The 20,895-nt window shown below is 54.1% G+C and overlaps 2 protein-coding genes across 6 annotated transcripts; both read left to right on the top strand.

Moving 5' to 3' along the window:
- The first annotated feature begins 12 nt into the window (after positions 1 to 12).
- Positions 13 to 4,584, top strand: SIRT7 (sirtuin 7). The gene is made up of 10 exons (XM_030016429.2): positions 13 to 162; positions 233 to 370; positions 976 to 1,080; positions 2,071 to 2,141; positions 2,249 to 2,321; positions 2,813 to 2,911; positions 3,395 to 3,631; positions 3,875 to 3,955; positions 4,114 to 4,220; positions 4,319 to 4,584. Exons 1-10 carry the CDS (start codon positions 67 to 69, stop codon positions 4,530 to 4,532), a joined length of 1,221 nt encoding a protein of 406 aa, XP_029872289.1. The 5' UTR covers positions 13 to 66; the 3' UTR covers positions 4,533 to 4,584.
- A 29-nt stretch (positions 4,585 to 4,613) lies between these two features.
- On the top strand, positions 4,614 to 16,084 carry PCYT2 (phosphate cytidylyltransferase 2, ethanolamine). Of its 5 annotated transcripts, XM_030016425.2 has the most exons (14): positions 4,614 to 4,747; positions 5,310 to 5,398; positions 6,156 to 6,317; positions 8,216 to 8,282; positions 8,781 to 8,865; positions 9,941 to 9,985; positions 10,813 to 11,001; positions 11,363 to 11,501; positions 12,131 to 12,213; positions 12,399 to 12,476; positions 13,132 to 13,197; positions 13,452 to 13,517; positions 14,008 to 14,096; positions 14,790 to 16,084. In XM_030016425.2, exons 1-14 carry the CDS (start codon positions 4,656 to 4,658, stop codon positions 14,878 to 14,880), a joined length of 1,341 nt encoding a protein of 446 aa, XP_029872285.1. In that variant the 5' UTR covers positions 4,614 to 4,655; the 3' UTR covers positions 14,881 to 16,084. The 5 variants fall into 5 exon arrangements, with proteins under 5 accessions (XP_029872285.1, XP_040979210.1, XP_029872286.1 ...); XM_030016426.2 differs by lacking the exon at positions 10,813 to 11,001 and having other exon boundaries at positions 4,615 to 4,747; XM_030016428.2 differs by lacking the exon at positions 5,310 to 5,398 and having other exon boundaries at positions 4,643 to 4,747.
- Positions 16,085 to 20,895: the final 4,811 nt, after the last annotated feature.

The following is a 20,895-nucleotide window of genomic DNA, read 5'->3' as shown; positions in this document are numbered from 1 at the left end:
CGCCGGTTGGCGGAAGCGGCGCCGCGGCGGGGCGCCCGGCAGCGGAAGCGGGGCGCTTCCGGGGCGATGGCGGCCGGTGGCAGCCTGAGCCGCTCGGAGCGGAAGGCGGCGGCGCGCGCCGAGATCCTGCAGCAGGAGGAGCAGCGGGACCGGCGGAGACAGGTACGGTACGGCCCGGCCCGGCCCGCCCCGCCGCCGCGGGCCGCCGTGACCACCCGCGTGTACCGGGCAGGTGTCCCGCATCTGGAGGAAGCCGCCGGCGGAGCGGAGCCCCGAGGAGTGCCAGGTGCTGAGCGAGAGCGAGGACATCGTCAGGGAGCTGGAGCGGCGCCGCAAGCGGCGCGAACGGCTGCGCCGGCGGCAGGAGGAGGTGGGCGGCCCGGGGGAGCGGGGGGCTCGGCCTCGGCCTGCGGGATGGCGGACCTGGCCCGGCTGCGCGGCGCCTCCCCGGAGCCGCCGCTCGGTGGTTGTGGGGAGGGGAGCCGGCCGCGGCCCGGGAGAGCGGCCCTGCGCTCGGGGGCGGGGGGTGAGGTGGCCGGGCTGGCCGCTGCGGGGGGAGCTGCGGCAGGCCTCGGCGGCTGTGCCGCGTTACCGGGAAGGTCTCTGGCCCCCGAGGTTGTGGCCTCCCGCGTCTGCCCTGGGTTTGTCTCCGCATCAGTCTTCCTTCCATTCAGCGGCTTGCCAGATCCCTGTGTTTTCCAAGTGCACGCCATTTTGTGCGTGCGCGCTGTGTGGGCATGTCTCTTGGGAGGAAGGATCTGCATGTGCTGCTGTCCAGGAGGCCTCTTCCCTTGATCTGCCGTGGACAACACCCACGAGCCATTTTTATTCAGAAACCACTTCTGATAACGTTTGTGTTGCTTTCTCTGGCTAGGCTAGGCTCGTATTAAACCTCCAGGGAGCTCCCCGTTCCTTCTGATTCAGTGATGCACTATGTCTCAGAAACATGTGAACTTGCTCAGTTGTGTTTTCTAGGTATGTGACGAACCAGAGGAGTTAAAGAGAAAGGTTACTGAGCTGGCTGCTGCTGTCCGGAATGCCAAGCACCTTGTCATCTATACAGGAGCCGGGATCAGTACGGTAGGATTCTTTGGGGGTGAGTGGCTGGAGCTGTGGGAGCTCCTTCTGGAGTGTCGCGGTGGTGTTTGGACTATTTTTGTGGTTTCTAAATGACTGTGTGATGTGTGTTACGAGTCTGGGATGCTATGTTAACGCTGCTGTGCTGCAAACCGTGACCAAGACGTTTGCTAGTTTGCGTCTTGGGGTTGCGCCTGCTGCCCAAGAGATTCCAAGGCTGCATCACCTCTGTGACTGTGTGAAGATCGTGCTTCTTAAATGAGAATATTGCTAGTCTTACTTCATTCAAGTCTCTTCAGCTACTTTTGGTGTAAAACCTAAAAACAAGTTAGCTAATTAATGTTGTCTGCGTTAATGGATAAGTAGGAGTAGCTGGTGGTTATCAGAACTTACAAATGACAGTTTAAGAAATGTTTAGTTTCAGTGGCCTTTGGAAAAGTGGAAATCTGGTTCTGCCTCCTCTAATGTGATATATGTCACCTTTGTCTGAACTCTGAGATGGGAACCTTGTTTTTCTTTACCTTTTCTACAGTCTCAGCTGATACGGAGCACAATTCTGGGCAGGGTGTATGAGTGCTAATGTCACAAGTATTTTTGCTAATGAATGCTGAGTGCAAGGTTCCAGAAATCAGGGTCTAGTGAAAATAAGGAAAGGTTCAAGAATTGGGTTCTGTGTAGGGAAATGGGAAGTACCAAGGGTCAAAAAGAGTTCTGGAGGGATTCCATAATGGTAAAATTGGAGAAAATAAATACTGGAGGTGAAAATGAGAGCTGCAAGGTAGGAGCAGAGATGCTAGAGAGAGAGAGCAAACATACGAAAAGGTTTTCCTGCGATTAGGAGGAACCACTGTGCTAGAAAACTTGAAGTGCATGAAAAAGCACCCGTGAATGAGGTGTATCTGGTTGTCCTGGCTGAGACCAGGTTGAAGTGTTTGTGGACAAGAGGTGTGAACCTTCCCGTCAGGCCTCGTTTTTTCTCTCCCAATAATACAGGCAGCTTCAATCCCAGACTACAGAGGCCCTAATGGCATATGGACATTGCTGCAGAAGGGTAGGAGCATCAGGTAAGGAGACAAATTCTGAGCTGTGTAGCAGAAAGCTGATACTGAAAGAGAGATTAATGGCAATTCCAACTTTTTTTTTTTTTCTTCTTCTTCTTGCTTCTTGTCAGGGCTACAGATCTGAGTGAGGCAGAGCCCACACTCACCCATATGAGCATTGCCTGCCTACACAAGCACAACCTGGTACGATATTTTTTCCGCACCTCACTTGTGTTCCTCTGTCTAAGTATGATAAATAAAACCCAACACGGGGAAAAAAAGCTTTTCATGAGATTGCCTAACTACTGTTTTCACTTGGGTGGCTATATAATCCATGTAGGAAAAAGCATCTGTGCTGACATACAGCTGAGTCTTCGTTAGGCTAGCTCCAGACTGTAGCTCTAGTGGTTTTTCCCTGGGTGCCTTTACTTTAATATGTTGTATTTGCCTCCTGGTGAGGCTGGTCTGGGGACCTGGCCACAAAGGCAGCCAGACCTAGTAGACCTCTGTTTAGCAGGAGTAGTCTTTTCATTTAGCTTTCATAAAGGTCTGTTCTCCATGCTTTTCTTCTGTTGGTTCTGGTCTGATGTACGGGGTTATTTGGTGCGTATGGAGACTTATGCGTCACCTGCATTTGAGTAATACTTTCAGAGTCTTCTGCGTGTGTGTTAGCTCAGCGTTCTGTTCTCTTCAAGGTGCAGCATGTGGTGTCTCAAAACTGTGACGGGCTGCACCTGCGGAGTGGGTTACCCCGAGCAGCAATATCTGAGCTTCATGGCAACATGTACATAGAGGTGAGTGGCCAGAACAGGATAAAGTTACTGTCTAGTGGCCTCCCAAGAAGATAATGTAAACTATTTGTCTGCCACTAGCTCCAGAAGAATTAGTACAAGGGCTAGCCTCTGCTTAGTTCGTATCTTCAGGCCATCAGGTTTGGGGGATGTGAACTAGTTAGCAAGCACCAAAACAGTGTTCTGTACAACTCTGTAGCTTTTTCTCTGTCCTTGCTAGAGCCTTCTGCTTCTGACTACTCTTCCTCAGACCTTCTCTGAAATCCCTCCTACCACATAGACAACAGGCTCCCTGTAGCTCCACTTGCTAGCTGAGTTTTTCCAAACTTTTCCAAGTTAGCGTCTGATCCCAGATGATCCCTTCTACTGCTTCCAATTTATTGTCCCCCATAAGTGCTTTTCTTCTGAGAGAAGTGGCTGGCTCCTGGCCTTTCACGAGCTAGATGCCAGTGATGTAACAGGTTTTTTGCTCTCGTCCTGCACCAGGTCTGCACTTCCTGTACACCCAACAGAGAGTACGTGCGAGTATTTGATGTGACGGAGCGCACAGCCTTGCACAGGCATCACACTGGCAGGATGTGCCACAAGTGTGGGGCACAGTTGAGAGATACAATCGTCCACTTTGGGGAGAAGGGGACGTTGAGACAGCCCCTGAACTGGGAAGCAGCAACAGAAGCTGCGAGCAAAGCAGATGTGATTCTTTGTCTGGGTTCCAGCTTAAAGGTAACTTTAGAGACTCGGTGAAGACTGTTAGCAGCATTCCCTCTTGGTGATACACCTTGGTGCTGAGCAGTCTCCTCCCAAACAGACAACTGTAAACTCTGGTGTCAGGATTCGCCCACCATCTGTGATAGTCTCTCTTCCTCCCTCTTTCCCCTCCTGGTAATACATTCCTTTTCCTCTCGCTGATACGGTTCGCAGTTACGCGTGCCTTTGGCTGTACTGAAAATCTCTGTTTTGTGGCAGGTTTTGAAAAAATACCCGCGTCTTTGGTGCATGAGCAAGCCGCCCACTCGTCGTCCAAAGCTGTATATCGTGAACCTGCAGGTGAGAGCCTTTTGCACTGGGTTGAAAGGGTTTGGGCCCGATGGCCGCCGGTGTGCGGCAAGCCTCGCTGCCCGGCAGCACGCTGGACCCCGGGGCAGGGAGCCCCGCCTGCCCGCGGGGAGACGCCTGCAGCCGCGGGTCTGGTCTTGCTCCTGCAGTGGACCCCGAAGGACGATCTGGCCGCCCTGAAGCTGCACGGCCGCTGCGACGACGTCATGCGGCTGCTGATGGCGGAGCTGGGGCTGGAGGTCCCGCGCTACGACCGGTGAGCGGACCGGGGCCCTGCCCGGCGGCCGTGCCCCGGGGGCCGCCCCGCCCCGGGGCCGCCCGGCAGCCCCCCCCATGCTCGCCCTGTCTCCGCAGGGCGCGGGACCCCATCTTCGCGCTGGCCGAGCCGCTGCGCCCCGGGGAGGAAGGCACGCACTCGCGGAAGCCGGTGGCCCCGCCGCCGGGGGCCGAGCCGCCGCGGGAGGACGAGGAGGAGGAGGAGGAGGAGGAGCCGCCGCCGACCGCCCGCCCCGGCGGCTGGCTGGGCCGCGGCTGCGCCAAGGGCGCCCGGCGGAGGAAGAGCAACTGAGGGCGGGCGGGGACGCGCCCCAAGATGGCGGCGGGGGCGGGCGCGGGGCGGGGCGGGCGGCGGCGGCGGTCCCGCTCGCTCGGCTGCGGGCGGGCGGGCGGCGCCGCCGGTGACAGCGCGGCCATGCTGCGCAACGGGGCGGCGGGCGGCGGCGGCGGCCCGGCGGCGGGCGGCGCGGCGGCGCAGCGGCCCGTGCGCGTCTGGTGCGACGGATGGTGAGTGGGGCGGGCCGGCGCGGCGCGGCGCCCGGAGAAATAAACGGTGTTTGGCTGCGCTGGTGCCTCCGGTTCCTCTGTGACCGCGGCGCGGCCGGGCTCGGCGGCGGGCCGGGCCCCGGGGCAGGTCCCTCCCCGCGGAGCCGCCGCCTCGCCCCGGTGCGTGGGGCACCAGGACGCGACCGCTCCGCCGCCGGGAGCGCCCCCGGGCTCGGCCGCCGCCGCACGGGCCCCGGCGCGGCCGCCGGGCTGGGCCGGGCCGTCCCCGAGCGCCCGGGGCTGCGGCCGGGGCCGGCCTTGGGGACAGCGCTGCCGTCCGGCCCCGGAGAAGGGGGGACGGGCACCCCGCTCTCCGGCCGCGGCTGGGGCAGGCTTGCTGCGGCGTGCCGGGGTGCTGCTGCCTGCCCCTGACGAGCCGGCTGCGAAGGCGGCGGTCCTGCCCGGTCAGAGATAGTGGAGGGATTGTAAACCTTTGAGCCCGTGGGGAAGGTCACCTCCTGCACCTTCCTGGCAAAGTGCATCCTTGTGTCCCCAGACTGAACCGGGGCCGTTGTCTTTCTAGCTATGACATGGTGCACTATGGCCACTCGAACCAGCTACGCCAGGCTCGGGCCATGGGAGATTATCTGATTGTTGGAGTCCACACAGATGGTAAGAGGCTTTCTCAGCTTTTCACCTCGTGCTGCCTCTAGAATCGCCCAGCAACGTTAGCCCCGAGAGAACGGAGATACTCTGATACAAAGCAGGCTTCTTCCTGCGTCTCCGCAAGGAGCAGCAGCCTCCAAAAGAAAAGTGTCTTCCCTGGGTAAGGGAGTGGAGTTACCCCTTTCACGCTTTCCAGAGCGAGGGTTAGGTACTTCAGAGCTTGCAGGCTTCGTTTGAGGGGTGAGCTGTATTCTGTGCTGTGAAAACAGTTGAACCAGTTGAAAATCAGTCTGGTTTTGCTGGGTGCAAACGGCAGAACTGATATTCCAAAACAAATTACTGTGTGGAGAAAAACTTGTTTCAAGCCCATCTGGAAGTTAAGTGCTAGGAACTAGTTCTTGCGTGTGGAGATGGATTTTAAATGGGTTTATGGATACATATTTTCTAGCATGAAGCTGTTGTTTAAAAGGGGAATTTCCCCTCGGGGGAAACCCAGGAAACCCAGGTAGTCCCCCCAGCAGGATGTATCTGGGTACAGGGAGGCACTGAGACCTTCTGCCTTCCGAGTGACTTCCGGGGCCTTTGTTATGCACTTAGGTAATGCAACTAAATTAAAATCTTTTCTGATCTAGCTGGGGCTTCCTTCTCTACCACAAACCAATTCCAAGCTGAGTATAAGCCCGCAGTGAAGAGGCTCCTGTAGGTGAGAGTCTTCGTAGCTGTAGTACGTGCTTCTAACTGGGTTTTTCTGTTTCTCGCCCAGAGGAGATTGCCAAGCACAAGGGCCCCCCTGTCTTTACACAGGAGGAGAGGTACAAAATGGTGCAAGCCATCAAGTGGGTGGATGAGATTGCTCCAGGAGCTCCCTATGTCACCACACTGGAAACCCTGGACAAATATAACTGCGACTTCTGTGTGCACGGTGGTGAGTGGTATACTGAGGCGACAGTTGTATTAATGCAGGCCCTCCAGGGCTTGCGTGCTCTTGGTTTCCCTGCTGCAAAGTGAGGAACGTTCTGGCCAGTGCTGGCCATCAGGGGATACCTTGCGTACAGAGGTCTGCCTTACCAACAGCTGTGCTGGGCGGTATGGCTACTCCTGTTCTGGTATTCTGGAGAAATACGTCTGTGTGCTAGGCACCCTAAGAGTGGCCAGATACCTTGGTTTTAAGCATCCCTTTCACTTAGAGAGGTGAAAAGCGTTGTCTGACGATTATCCTGAGGTTGCCCTTAGCACCATCAGAAATTTGTGCATAGGGGAAAGTAATTTACAAAACTTAAACATGAAAAATGCTGTTCAAAAGGTAAGTGTGCAGAAATACAATCATGTTTATATCTAGTTATACTGGGATGAGATCAGATCTGAAAAGCTTCTCTCTCTTCATCCAGCTAATAAGCTGTTCAAGGACTTAGCTGACCGTGTGGTCAGAGACCTAGTTCTTATTATGAACACTTTTCAGTTTACAGTCACTGAAGAGAACCAGTGTTCTGAGGAAACATTCTTGCTTTTGTACTCTGTCCCTTCCTGGAACTGCTTCTTGTGTTCATTCAGCCTCTGCACCTCCTCCCTACCCCTCTGAAGGTATTTTGTTAGTTTAATCAGGAGTAGCCTTTGCACTCATTTCATGTATCCTTCCTCATCTGATCCCAGCCACCTGCTATCGATAAGCCAAGTATTTCATCAAATGTAAATAAATTATTAATCTTCTATAGGATAGATACGTTTTTTCACATGGACAGGGTGATTATCAAATTCCTTGTTAACTTGCCTGCCCTGAATGTGTTTGGGGTACGTGACCCCTTACTAGACTTGGTGAGGGATTATGGCAGCAGAGGAGCACTCATGGCCTTTGCTCCAGTTGCCCTGCTTTTATCCCCTTTGCCAAATCATTCAGCACTCCTACCTGAATAATACCCTTGCACGCTGCAGTTTTGCCAGGTTGTGTTTATGCAAAAGGTAAGTTTTGAAATAGCCAAGCTTAACTGGGAAGGTGACAGGCAGCAAACCCACTGTTTCTCCCTCTCCTGGCACGCAGAGCTCTGCTTGCAGTATGGTCTCTTCTCCTGTGCCCTGAGGTGAGAGTATGGGATTTTAGAAGAACAACTCTGCTGCCCGGAGCATGCCACCCCACTGTGTGAGAGAGCGCACTTGTGAGCTGCCAGCACCTGCACTGTAAACTGGCTGTTTTGCCAAACAAAAGCCAGCTTAGGTTTTCACTTGTGAAGATTTTATACTATCACTAAAAGTAGGTGAGAGGTGTTTTTGTAGAGTTGGGAACCATCCCAAAGATGAACAGGAATTAACTCTGTAAAAAGGTAGCTTGATGTCACTGTAGCAGTGCCATCACTGAGGGGTAGAACTGGCTGTTGGAGGACTGTTTAATCGACTGAAGAAGTTGTAACATGAACTCAATGGCTAAAACCAGTCCTAGAGAAGTTAAGGTTAAGATGCTTTTTAACACTGAGACCGATGGTAGCTGTTGATTGTCATTCAGACAATAATTCAGTCGTGCCTGCTGCTGAATTCACCGCAAGGGCAACAGGCTCGGATCTTCTGGACTATCTAAAAAACAGTGGACCAGATGGCTAATGGTGTTTAGCATCCAGGAATATGCTTGTCTCCACAGATAGGGTAGTCTTGCAAACCCCTGGCATTTCCATGGGATGCAGAATGTATCCCCTGTGTATGCACAGGGATTCCCGTTGCAGGAGTTCTAGTCTGGCATATGTGCTGGAGCTGTTCAGTTGTGGCTGCTGTCATTCTAAAACAGCTTTTGTGCAGGAAGGCTTGGGGCGCAGTTCTGAGGCTTTTCTCTCTCTGCAGATGACATCACCTTAACAATAGATGGCAAGGATACCTATGAGGAAGTGAAGACAGCGGGGCGATACAGGTAACCTGTTGTTGCTTACCTTCTTACCCTGTTTTGGGCAGAGTTTCTGGGAGTTCATGCCCCAAAGGGAAGTCAGATGAAAGACAGCTATCTTCAGGTCGTGCTTTAATTTTGCTGTAACGTGTCAGAGCTTCAGTTGCTCCCACTATTTTGGCTTCCGGGAAGTGTTGCAGACTAGCGTCTAACTGGTGGGGCCTTCCTGTTCCTGGCAGATGCTAGTTCTGGCCTTGGAGCCTTATGGGGAGTTAGCTCTGTTGGGAAGTCTGTACAAGGTAAGTTTTCCTCATGTGAGCAGTTGCTGTGGTGTGAAGAAGATGCAGAGGCTCAGCAAATGAATGCTGTGCTTTATATCAAGAGCAGGTAGAAGGAAGATTTTCTCAGGATGGCCCCTGGTTTGGATTTATCAGGTGTCACAGGTGTTCCTGTGGTAATGGTGGGAAGAGAGGCAGGCATATGCTCCTGAGGCTTCTGCTTTATCCTTTGCTTGTCTCCCTGCAGGGAATGCAAACGCACCCAAGGTGTGTCCACTACTGACCTCGTTGGCCGCATGCTGCTCATGACTAAGGCTCACCACAGCAACATAGTGAGTGAGAGGGCTTTGGGTGGGAGTTTGGAGTCCAGGACATACGCTACCTCTTTGCTTTTGCTGTCCCAAGTGGCAGTAGAGCTCCTGGGTCTGGCCCCTGGGTGCACAGAGAACTGGAAAGCTGATAATGGGCAGTGGCAGCAAAACAACCTGCTTGTGTTTGCTCTAAGCCTGTCTGAGATCACAGTGTGATCTCAGCCCGTGCTGCTTTGGAAGGGTGTGGGGGGGGATAAAAGCTTCCATCCCTCATGATTGGTGTGGTCTTTAGGAATGTTATGGGGACTACAGGCTAGCCTATGGCTTCTCTGAGGGTGAAACTACATAGTGCAGCCACATTGGTCTGTCAGCCCAGTGCTGCCAGAATTGGAAAGTCCTCTTCCTTCCCACTGAGCTGCATGCTTCTGCCTTCTGCTGTCTCCAGTCTTATCAGACCTTTCTTGAGTCTCTTCAGCACACTACCTGGTAGATAGCTAACCTAACCAAAGGAAAATAAAGGAAATAGTTTTATGTTGGTTAATGAGTTGAACTGACTTGGTAAACAAGCAATCCAGTGAATGGAAGGACCTAGGTAACAGCAGGGACAAGGCAAGGGACCCACAAGAGAATTCGGGGGTAGAGGGAGATCCTTCTAGTGTGCTGAGCTGTTAGATTGGCTTAGCCATAATATGTAAGTTCACACCAAGATCTGGCACAGTGCCACAAGCTGTCTGCAGAGATCTAAACCTGTCTCTAGTGGAGTGTCTTTGGAAGAAGGAGGGATGCTGTCCTGGTAGGGGCTTGCGTAGTTGAGGGAGGACGTAGGTGTGCAATGTTATCAGGTCTGCAGGTTGGGCAAGAACCACCATCACTGTGTGATGCCAGGCTGGGATCAGATAAGGACACGTTTCATCTGACTCATGCTGGGACATGACTGTGGTTTAGATATTAACTAGTTTGTCAGCATTCAGTGCCAGGGATCAATGGTGTGCAGTCTGAGCCTGGACTTCCCAGCACTTCTGCGACACACAAACATATTCTTGGTTGGATGAGCTATGCGAGTGCTTAAACATTTTGACTCTTTATCTCCCTTCAGGATGAGGACCTAGACTATCGGAAGCACACTGACAACTTTGGGAAGGTAATGTGAGTTCTGGTCATGGAGGTCTGGTTGTTGTCCTGTCTGAGAAGGATTCCAAATGTGCTTTCTGGCCTGTGTTGCAGGGGTTTTTTTTCCCCACATTTAGTAGTAATCTCAGTAAATGTCTGCTGCCCCCATAAAGTAGCTGCTGTAGACAGTGAAATAGGCAGGTGTGGCCGCACAGGGCCAGCGAGTGAACTGTCCTTCCGCAGCACATAGAACTGCTGCACCCACTGAGCCTTTGCTGTTTTTCTGGCTTGCTTGTAAATTCTTTATTGCTGCTTCCTTTGGGACCTAAGTGCCTGCAGTTCCAGCCTAGGGACAGCCTCTGTGAATGCTCCTTTTAGTGTTCTTGTTTTTAAAGGTGTTGCATTAGGTCTGGGAAGTGTTTGTGTAGCAGGCACGTAGCTAGCATGCTGTACTGCAGATTTCACATGCCTGGTCTTCAAGTAGCAGAGCAGTCCTCCTGGGGTTCTCTGCCACCGTGTCCAGCTACCTCTAAAGAGCTGTCAGCCCCTTTTTTTCTGTGGGTGTTGGCTTGTCCCTGATGAACAAGCACCTGGACCTACAGCTTTAGTCTTTTTTACTCACAGGGGGCTTGCTGACCAGGCTGAATCATCCTCTTTGTTCCCCACCATGTTGGGTTTTCTTAGCAGGCTTTACGGGGCCTGTTGCTCCAGCGTGGCTGTTTCCTGGTGCTTGGATCTGGGGAGAATGCCTGGGCACCAGGCACCCTGCATGTCCCCTGTCAGCTGAGCCCCCCTTCTGCATGCTGCCGTTTGTATGGCTTGCCCTGGTCTCGGCTGAGTTGTCTTGGTTCTTTCAAGTCTTGTAGAGCAGCTAGCTTTAGGGGAGCGAAGCCGGTGCTGGAGCGGGTGACTCGGTGGCTGTTTCCAAAACTGCCACATGGCGGGGACAAAGCTCCGTCTTCGGTTTCACCGGCGCTGGGACCTGGCCCTTGCTGGAGCTGTGGGCGATCCCCTCCCGGCTTGGCACGCCATCGGCCAGGTGAACGGGTAGGCTGCCTTAAAGCTTGAGAAGAGCGTAGGTAGGTTGTGTGTTGTCTCCCTTAGTAAGCCTTGCCTCTCCTGGAAATCCGAGACTGCCCTGTTGCCTTCCTCCTTCCTGAGCTTGTTTCTCGGCATCTCCTTAGCTGGCTGTTGAGGGGACGATTTAGACTGTGTTTGACAGAGCAAAAACAGCATTTGTGAGATTGCATAAGTATTTGGTGCCAGGAATGTAGCAAGTGCAAGCTAAGAGTTGTGATACTTGCTAGCAAGTTAAGGCTAGCAAATTGCTTGCAGCTCCATTCTGTGTGTTGTCCAAACCCTCTCCTGGAGCCTGAGAAGGAAATGTGTGTGGTATGTGTTTTCCCAGGGGCCAAAAGGTCACAGTCCCTGGACTGGCGTCTCGCAATTCCTACAGACATCTCAGAAGATCATCCAGTTTGCATCAGGGAAGGAGCCACAGCCAGGAGACACTATCATCTATGTGGCTGGAGCCTTTGACCTGTTCCGTATCCTTGACTCTATTTTGTCAAGAAAGTAGCGTTGTTCTTTTTGTTTGATGTTTTCATGTTTTGAGGCACCAGACTAGGATATTTGCCTCTTCTTTCTTCTTCTTTTCTGTAGGTGTGCATGTGAGGGAGGAGGCAGGAGTTGTTACTGGCAGTTTCTTAGTCACAGGACACTGAGAAAGGAACTATTGCTCCTCTCTAGAGAGATTTGTGGCTGTTGGAGGATTTCAGGAAGACAGTTGGATGCTCTCCATGCTCTAGTGATCACACCCTAGTCCCTCTTGAGGACGGGCTGTCATAGACCAAGTGACTGCACAGGGCATCTGGAGCAGATGCTTCATCCCTGGGACAGTCATGGAGGCATTGTCCCAGAACACCTGAAACAGGTAGAGGTTCTGGACAGAGGCAAAGTTGAGTCCATGTGAGGTGGAGCTGAAAAGATGTCTGGCTTTTGCCCAGAACCTGTGGAACCTGAGGAGGAAGGAGGCAACTGTTCTTAGGACATAGGCAACGAGTAATGCAAAAATAAAATCCTTGGGATTCCAGTCTCCCACTGTGGTCTTTCAGTGCATCTGTTACTGTCTTACCTATTTTCCACATTAGCTTCAATTCCTTAAACAGGTCTACAGATATTGGGCATGTGGATTTCCTGGAGAAGGTTCACCAGCTGGCAGAGAAACCCTACATTATTGCTGGGCTCCACTTTGATCAGGTCTGTATATAACGTCCAAAGACAGAGCAGCATGGCCCCTATTCTTTCTGAAACAAGCAGGTCATGGTCTGGAAGACAAGAAAGGGATGTATTGGCCAATACAGGATTTTCATGTTGGGGAAAAAGTGAGAGGGAAAGGGCGTTGCTTTGTCTCTCTTCTAATTGTGCCTGGTGCTTTGCCTTAGGAAGTAAATCGCTACAAAGGGAAGAACTATCCCATCATGAACATCCATGAGAGAACGCTCAGTGTCTTGGCCTGTAGGGTGAGTGCCTGTCAGATTGGTGCCTCTGCGCTGTTCCAGAAGTTGCCTGGAGCTGGGCGGTGTTCACCTGTAGCCAAGAATCTTGCATGAGTTCTTTGGTGTGCACTGAGAAGGTGAAGACAAGACTGATCCCTTTAGGCTGCCAGAGGTGCTGGTGTGCTCTCAGGAGGAATGACTAGGCTTCTGTGTCGTCCTGGCTAACCTGAGCTATTGAACTCATCCACCTCTGTTCCACCGGCCATGAAGAGGCAGGATGCCTTGCAGAGTGCTGCTCTGCTGTATGCAGACAGCCATGTTCTTGTAGAAAACTCTCTGCTGCCTGCAGCAGGGGAGAAAATTCCTGGGAAAGAAATGTTGGGAGGCCCAGAAATGTGTGCCTTGAGCAATTAACTTTTGGATTTGCTATATATGCACTACCAGAAAGCATATTCTTTCATGGAACAAAAAGATGCTGTGAGACAAGCAGTGGCTGCTAAACCCACTTTCCTGTTCCCTTATTTTGAGCTCCTAACTCTATAACCAGAAGACCTGCTCAAGTCTGTTTAGGAAGCAGGCTGGCCTCTGTTTTGGTTTTTTGGTTTGAGGTTTGTTGTTTGGTTGGTTTTTTGTTTTTTTTTTTTTCCAAATCTGGACTTTTACCTGGTTTCTTTCCTAGTATGTCTCAGAAGTGGTGATTGGAGCCCCCTACGCTGTCACTGCTGATCTGCTGGATCACTTTAGGGTGAGAGTCTTTGCCTATAGATGGACATGAAGATGTTGGTGTGTGATGTGCTTAGGGAGCTAAAGTGGTGCAGGAAAACACAGGGGTGTAGAAGACAGCTGGTCCTACTCAGCAGGGAGCTCCAGATGCACTGCCAAGCCTGGTACAGGCGGGGTGGCTTTGCTGATTTCCAGGCTATGCTGCAGTGAGTGCAGTGGCAGGGAGAGTCCCTGTCATCTTTTGGATCTTGTCAGCGACTTTGTGTCCTTCTCCAGGTAACACTTGTGTGTCATGGGATGACTGAGGTGGTGCCAGATAAGGATGGTTCTGATCCATACGAGGTAAGCTACTAGCTGCTGTTGTCCGTGCTTCTTTGTCAGCATTTGATAGATACAGCATGGCTTTCTTTGTGTTCCTGAGCTGAGAATTTGTATTGCAGAGGATGCTACCCAAGCAAGTCCTTGGCAGGTGATGATGTTTTTCATCCACCCTGAGGGTAGCTACTTGGAGCAGAGCCTGTAAATCATTCACAACAGCTCCATTCTTTTAGTCACTGTTTTTTTTGCCTGTTTCTGATGCCTTCATGGCAAAGTGAGAAATCCTGTAATCTTTGCTCTATGCCAGTCCTGGGCAGCCTTGCTCAGCTCCCATATACGTGAAGCCTTGCTTTCAGCAGTTATTTATTCTGCCTCCTAGGACATCATTTTGTGTTGTGCCTGGCGGAGTGCCCATAGGACCTGCCATGACTTCTGCTCAGCTGTCACTACTAAGCATGTAAACCCAGAGGTCCTGTGTGTTTTTCACCGCTGAGTCTGCTGTGTTTGTTTACAGGAACCGAAGAGACGCGGCATTTTCCAGCTGGTGGACAGTGGCAGCAATCTCACCACAGATTTAATTGTGCAAAGAATCATCAAGAACAGGTTGGCTTTCTTCATCTCCCAGTTCTGTTGCATGCTGCTCTGTCCAGCTTGTCTGAGGACTAATTAATGGGATCAAACAGGAAGAGAAGGGGTTATCTAAAGGTACAGAGTCAGTGAACTGGTCCTTCATCTTCCATAGCTTGGGCAGGCTGCTTGAATGTGGATGGACTGGACTGTACAGGGAAAAGACCAGCTAAACTCTAGTATGTCAGAATGTGCTTCACAGCACGTTTTACTATTTTTCCTCCTCCTCCTCTATTAATGATAATATTTCCTTGCTGTATTCTTGGGGAGAGAAGCATGTTGCTTCTTTCAGAGCTTTGCTCTTTCAGGCCTGAGCCCTTCACTTTCAGTGACCTTGGCTCAGATCAGTGGTAAATTTGATTTTAGTATTATGGCACTAAATCATCTGTCCCAGGACAGACCAAGCATGCAATAGCAGCGTCTTCTGCAGGAGAGGTAAGTAGTGTTTGACCAGTGTGGGAGCCTGGGACTTCGGAGTGATGATAACAGTTGTGGGAAGCTCTGGGTGCTGGCTCTTGAAGAGGAGTCTGGGGGTTACTTGTGAGGTTTCTGGAGTACTCTCAGAGCAAAGCAGTGTAGGAGAAGGCAGTGCTACCCTGCTCCAGGTGCTTTTAGTCTACTTGAGATACGGAGGGATGAGAATCTCGTGGCTTTTTGTGATTGATGCAGGCTGGAGTTTGAAGCTAGGAACCAGAAGAAGGAAGCAAAAGAGCTGGCTGTGTTGGAGGCCATGAAGAGACTGGAAGAGGAGAAGCACTAGGCCAGCAGAGAGCCAATGCGTGGGTTGCAGAGCGCCACAGTCTCACCCTCTTGAGGAGCAGACAGCTCTTTGAGAGGGGACCCCTGAACGGGGACACCGCTGCCGGCATGCAGGATGTGCTGTCCTACCCTCTTCTCTCCTAGCTCCTCCTGCACTAATTATGCAGACATAACGAGTCGGGATCCTGCTGCCTAGTTTTTCCTCCGTTAATCAGCTCCCGTCCCCTTTCCCAGGAGGAGATTTGACAAAAGGAAAAAAACCAAACAAACAGTTTTAATTATAACTAATGTTTTAACATGTTGATGTGCTTTTACCTTCTGCCATTTCTGGCTTTTAGCAGGGAGGGAAATGGAGCAGCCACCCAGGCCCCCTCTGCCCCTCCAGGTTTGGCTGTCCTGACCTTTCCAGAGCAGCCCTTTGGGTGGTGGTGGGGGCTGCTGGACAGACTGGTGAGAACAGCCTCCCTGGGGAAGGGGCACAGCACCCGCAGTTCCTCCTGCGAGCTTTTGGTTAGGGACGCTGGGCCATCAGTGTGGTGGCTGCTGGAGGTGCCGACAGGCCCTGTGCTCTAGGGTTTGCCGTGCTGCCTCTTCTCAGCTGCTGCTTCTGCATGAATACTAGACCCAAAGCTACTTTGGGTTTAGTGGGATAAAGCCTCTCTCCGCTGTGACTGGTGCCAGCGAATCGTTTGCTGCCCCAGTAACAGGCAGTGGTGTGGCGGCTGCTGAGAGGGGCATGTGGCTGGTGGCACAGGGCCCCTCGGTTCTGCTGTTTCCCTGGCAGGTTGAGGCATTTCTCCACACGAGGCATGGGAACCCTGGGGTCTTTTGCCAAAGGCTCTTCCTGTCTCAAGGCAGCAGGACCTGGCATTGCACGTAGACCGTGCTCAGCACCCTGCTTGCTGCCGCCACCAGAGTCCACCTTGTGCCTGACGGGTTACCTAAGGGAAGGACCTTGTAGGCTGAAATTTCACGGCTGTTTTCTGAGGGCTGACATGCAGCACGCATGCCCCTGGGGGGAGGTGCGGGGCCTGAGGAGGATGGGTGCTGGGCTGAGCCCCTTTCTGCCTCTTACATTCCAGGGTGCTGTGTTGGGTGTCCTGGGCCGCTCCCTGTACTGTGCTGGACGGTCCTTCCACGCCAGTTCTGTTGTCCTCTCTGTTGTAAACTTTTGTTGCTGATCATTAATAAAATGTTGAAGAGTTGTGTGTTGGTCTCTTTGGGGCTTGAGCCTGGGTAGCAGAAAGGGGCCAGGCTGCTGGCTGGAGACTCTGTTCTACAGCAGCTTTTTTTCCCCGGAGCTCTGATGGGAGCTGGGGAGAGGCCGCTGTGGCCCGAGAATGAGCTTGTTGCCCTTGGGCAGCCCAGCCTGAGCTCTGGGGCACGTTGGGTTTGTTCTGGCACAGGGGTTAGGGATCACTCTGGCTAGAAGCTGTTTGTTCTCACTGTGAGAGGTTTTTGCTGAATTCACTAGAGAATTGAGCTAGACTGTGTGAAAGGGTCTTGCTGTGTTCTGGGGTTTTATGCTTTCTGGACTCCAAAACTGCAGAATTTGCACTGGAAAGGTGAGTGTCTCAGCAGTTCGGTGGGCACATAACCATGGTGGGTATGGAAGGCGGAGGTGACCTGAACTATTCTGCTGATGGCTTGCGGTGTATTGCAATGCCAAAGCAGCATCTGCAAGCAGCTGTGGTGGGGACAGATCAGCCGTGGAGCTCGGGGTCTCACGGTTGCATGGGTGCTAATCCCAGACCCTGTGGTCACATATTGGCATTTCAGTAATGAGTGTGTCATCTGTGACGAGCCAAGACACCCACCTGTGTGGGAACACTCCCTGCTGAGCACCGGGCACAGGGAGGGACTGGAGAACTCGGAGCCTCCCGTCCTCTCCTGATGTAGCTGGAGCCCCTTGGGTGCCTGCAGCAAGCACAGCAGTCCCATCCCTGCGCCATGTTGAGCACGGGTGATGCTGTGAGTGTGTCTGCTCGTCCTGGGCTCCTCCCAGCTGTCCCTTGCAGCCTGTGCTGGTTTTGGCTAGGGTAGAGTTTATTTTCTTCATAGTATCTAGTATGAGGCTATGTTTTGGATTTGTGCTGCAAACAGTGTTGATAACACAGGGATGTTTTTGTTATTGCTGAGCAGTGCTTACGCAGAGTCAAGGCCTTTTCTGCTTCTCACCCCACCCCACCAGTGTGGAGGCTGGGGGGGCACTGGAAGTTGGGAGGGGACACAGCTGCGACAGCTGACCCAAACTGGCCAAAGGAATATTCCAGACCATATGATGTCATGCTCAGTATATAAAGCTGGGGGAAGAAGAAGGAAGGGGGGATGTTTGGAGTGATGGCGTTTGTCTTCCCAAGTCACCATTAGGCGTGATGGAGCCCTGCTTTCCTGGAGATGGCTGAACACCTGCCTGCCGATGGGAAGTGGTGAATGAATTCCTTGCTTTGCTTGTGCGTGTGGCTTTTGCTTTACCTATTAAACTGTCTTTATCTCAACCCACAAGTTTGCTCACTTTTACCCTTCCAATTCTCTCCCCCATCCCACTGTGGGGGAGGGAGTGAGCAGCTGTGTGGGGCTTAGTTGCTGGCTGGGGTTAAACCACGACACAGCCCCAAAGCTGCTTCTGAGACCTGGATGCTCCCAGCCTTGGTTGCTGCGCTCTGCATAATTCTCTGGGCTTTCCCTTCCCTGGGGTGCCGGTGCTCTGCGAAAGGGCTCTTCTCCAGCAGCGGGGCCATACTCTGTGGGCAATTCTGCAGCTGAAGGAGAGGAAAGGGCAGCCCTGGGGCGTGTGTGAGTGATCCCAAACTTCTGCTGCCCTTTTTGGCAAGAAGGAAGGTGCTTCCTCTCTGGGAAGGTAACGCCTGTCTTGCCTTGCTGGCTGGCGGCGGGATGGTGACTGGTGAAAAGCCTGTTGCTGTGACCCCTGCCCGGCTGGAGACGTTCTCCAGGGTCTGGGGAATAGACACCTCCCTCCCAGCGGGTCCAGGCAAGCCCTCACTGCTGCTGCTGCTCCTCTGCTGCTGTGCAGAGGCTGCTCTGCTGCAGCTCTCCAGCCAGGACTGGGGCTTTTCCCTTCCTGACCAGAGGCAACAGCTGCTGCAGCTGTTGGGCAGGTCGGGGATTTGCCCCTGATGGAACCAGCCGTTCTGTGGGCTGCATCGGCCGGCTCATGCTGCAGACCGTGCCCTGGTTCAGCTACACCCCAGCGGAAAACAGGGCTGAGGTCTTCGCCAGCTGGCCAGGGGTCTCAGCTGCCCTGAGGGTCTGTGAGATTGGGCTGAGCCCTGTCCTTGTCCCGGCCACAACTGGGGTGCGGGAGCGGGCTGAGAAGTGGGGTGAGTCCCTGCCTGGAGCAGAGTGGCTCAGACCAGTGCTTTGCCCGCTGTGGGGTACAGGGGACGCGTGCTGGGACCCCATCGTGCTGGGGCAGAGCCAGTGCTCCGCTCTAGTCTGCGTCACTGCCCTGTGTGCCCTCCTGCTGAAACCCCGCTGCTTTGGTGCGCATCAGCTCTGCCGCCCGGAGCTGGCAAAGTCGCCCCTCGCCCCCGGAGCTGTCGTGACTCTGAGCTGTCGGCCCCTTCCTGGGATCCGCCGGCTGCCGAGTGCACAAATAACCCTCTGCAGCACGCAGCCCCCCCTCCCACAGAGACGGCAGAAGAGTTTGTCATTAAAAACAAACAACTTGGCCACGGTGACACATTTGCCCTGGGCTGAGCATCTGCATGTAAATGAGCTGCCTCTGGGACCCAAACAGGTACTGTTGTTATTAAAAAAATGACAAAAGTACTTTATTTTTGCTGTCACCATGCACGGGTACTTGCCTGCTGGTATAACTTACTTGCATGGAAATGTCAGCTTTGCCTGCTCAGCTGGCACGTGGTGGAGCTGCTGTTCCTTGGGGCTTCTGAGAGCTGTTTCTGAGTTTACTCTGAAAACTTTTGCATATGATGTTCCTTTCTCCAAGTGCCTCTGGGCCCTTCTTCTAAGCTTCTGTTTACTGACAGCCTGTCCCACAGGCAAAAATGAGCGTGGAGTTAAAATGGGGGTGGGGGGGAAGGCATGAATTTCAAGTTTGTGACTTTCCTTGTTTTCTGTGGTTTGTTTTTTGGGGGTTTATTTCCAACCCCACCCAAGCACAGGAGATCAGGACTCTGGTTCCTGCACCCAGCCAGAGGAGGCTCCCTCCCTTGCGATGCAGGTTGCAACGAGTGTGTGATGTTTCTCTAATGGGAACTAATTCACTGGAACAGTTGTAGCAGGTGCCTTCAATCTTGTAAGAGCAGCCGTGACCCTGCTAATGGGAGCCGGCAGCTTCAGCCCAAACCCTGCTGGGGTGCAGGGCCCCCAGAGCAGGGCTGGGGTTGGTGCTCGTCCCCCAGGGCCCTGTTAGCAATTCATGGAAAGGGGTGATGGGGCGAACAGACCCCGGAGCATCACCGTAGGCCACTGCCACCCTGGCCAAAGCCCAGACCAAGCTCCTCGCAGTGTGTTGGTCCTGCTGTGCATGGACGGCTGGGGCTCTACAGCTGCTTCCCACGCATGGTGGCTCCAGGCGGGAGCTCAGCACCGGGACAGTGGCTGGTGCTGAGCTGGCACCTTACTGCTGTGGGTGGTAGGAGGGCTGCACCTGGGACACCCACAGTTGCCTGGCTGGTCGTGAGATGCCGGAGCACTCTGGGTGCCCACAGGATTTCAGAGATGGGGCTGAGCTTAGTGGTGGCTGCTGGCACCCTGCAGCAGCTCCAGTAGGGGCTTATGGTGCCATGTTGACCCCCGCCGTGGTGGGGATGCCGGGCTGTGTCCCCTGTGATGGTTGGTGGCCCTGGTGCCCACCAAGCTTCCTAGGAAGACACTGGCACTGGCAGCCTTCAATGGGGCCATGCTGCACCGCAGGGCAGGCGTGCCAAGTCCTGCGGGGTGCAGTGCATCACAGCCAGGGGCAGTTGGGGGGGGGGTGTCCTTTCATAAAGGGCACAGTGTCCGCCACGGGCAAGAGCCTCTTGCCAGGTGAGGCAGGGCCCTGGCAACCTTCATGGGGGCAGAAACTGCGACCAGACTGGGTGCTGCACCCCTGGGGAGGAGGCAGCCCCCCCCCAGCTGCCTGGTGGGGGGGGGGTGCCCTTGCCCAGGAGCAGCTGCCATTGGGGGGCTGCTGCTGCCCCACTCTTGTCACAGAGTCCATGTTCTGCTGCCGGGGCACAGCCTGGGTGCCTCGGTGCCAGGCGGGGGCTGTGCCTGGGTCTCCTGCAGCGCAGGGGGTCAGCAGGACCCTTCCCGGCTGGGGGACATGGGGACAGAAGCGCCCTGCCTGTGGTCACCCACCGCTCAGCAAAGCCCCATCAGTTCCTGCTGCTCCCCGCAGCTCACACCATGGGCATCAGGCTGGCCCTTGGGGCTGCCAGCGGGGTGGCAATTTGCTGGTTGTGATCGGAGTGATCTTCCCCGATGGGTGTTTGAGCAGCCTCGGCACCTGGGGGGGGAATGAGTGCTCACAGGAGCCTGGGGGCAGTGGGGCTGTGAGGCCAGGGCCACGCCGGCACTGTCGTGGGTCCCAGGGGCATGGTGGAGCCCAGAGGTTGAGCCGAAGCAGGTGGTGGGTGCTCAGTCGGCTGACCGGGCTCCCCACTGCGATACCCACGAGGAAACATGGGATTGGGTTGCCCACCTCCCCGGGGACCCAGGGGCCCCCACGCAGCCGCCGGCTGGGGACTGTGCTCAGCTCCAGCTGTGATCCTGCTGCCAGGTGCCCCCCACCCACTCCCCACCGGGCTGTCACTGCCCTCTCACCTGGAGCATCTCCGGAGCCCTGAGTGCGATGTCCTGCCCAGGGCACAGCCGAGTCCCAGCTTTGTCCAGCCTGACCTGGGGCAGCTCCGGCCCCAGACAAGGCTCTGTGGGGCTCGGGGAGCTGCAGGGAGGGGACGGCTGAGCAGCCCCAAGCTCCCCAGACCCGGGTGGGCTCCCCCCACCTCACAGTACCTCCCTCCCCTGCAAGAACAGACACGATGGA

The sequence above is a fragment of the Aquila chrysaetos genome, chromosome 5, assembly GCF_900496995.4.
Source record: "Aquila chrysaetos chrysaetos chromosome 5, bAquChr1.4, whole genome shotgun sequence".
Taxonomy (NCBI): domain Eukaryota; kingdom Metazoa; phylum Chordata; class Aves; order Accipitriformes; family Accipitridae; genus Aquila; species Aquila chrysaetos.
This window is presented reverse-complemented; position numbering and strand designations above follow the sequence as displayed.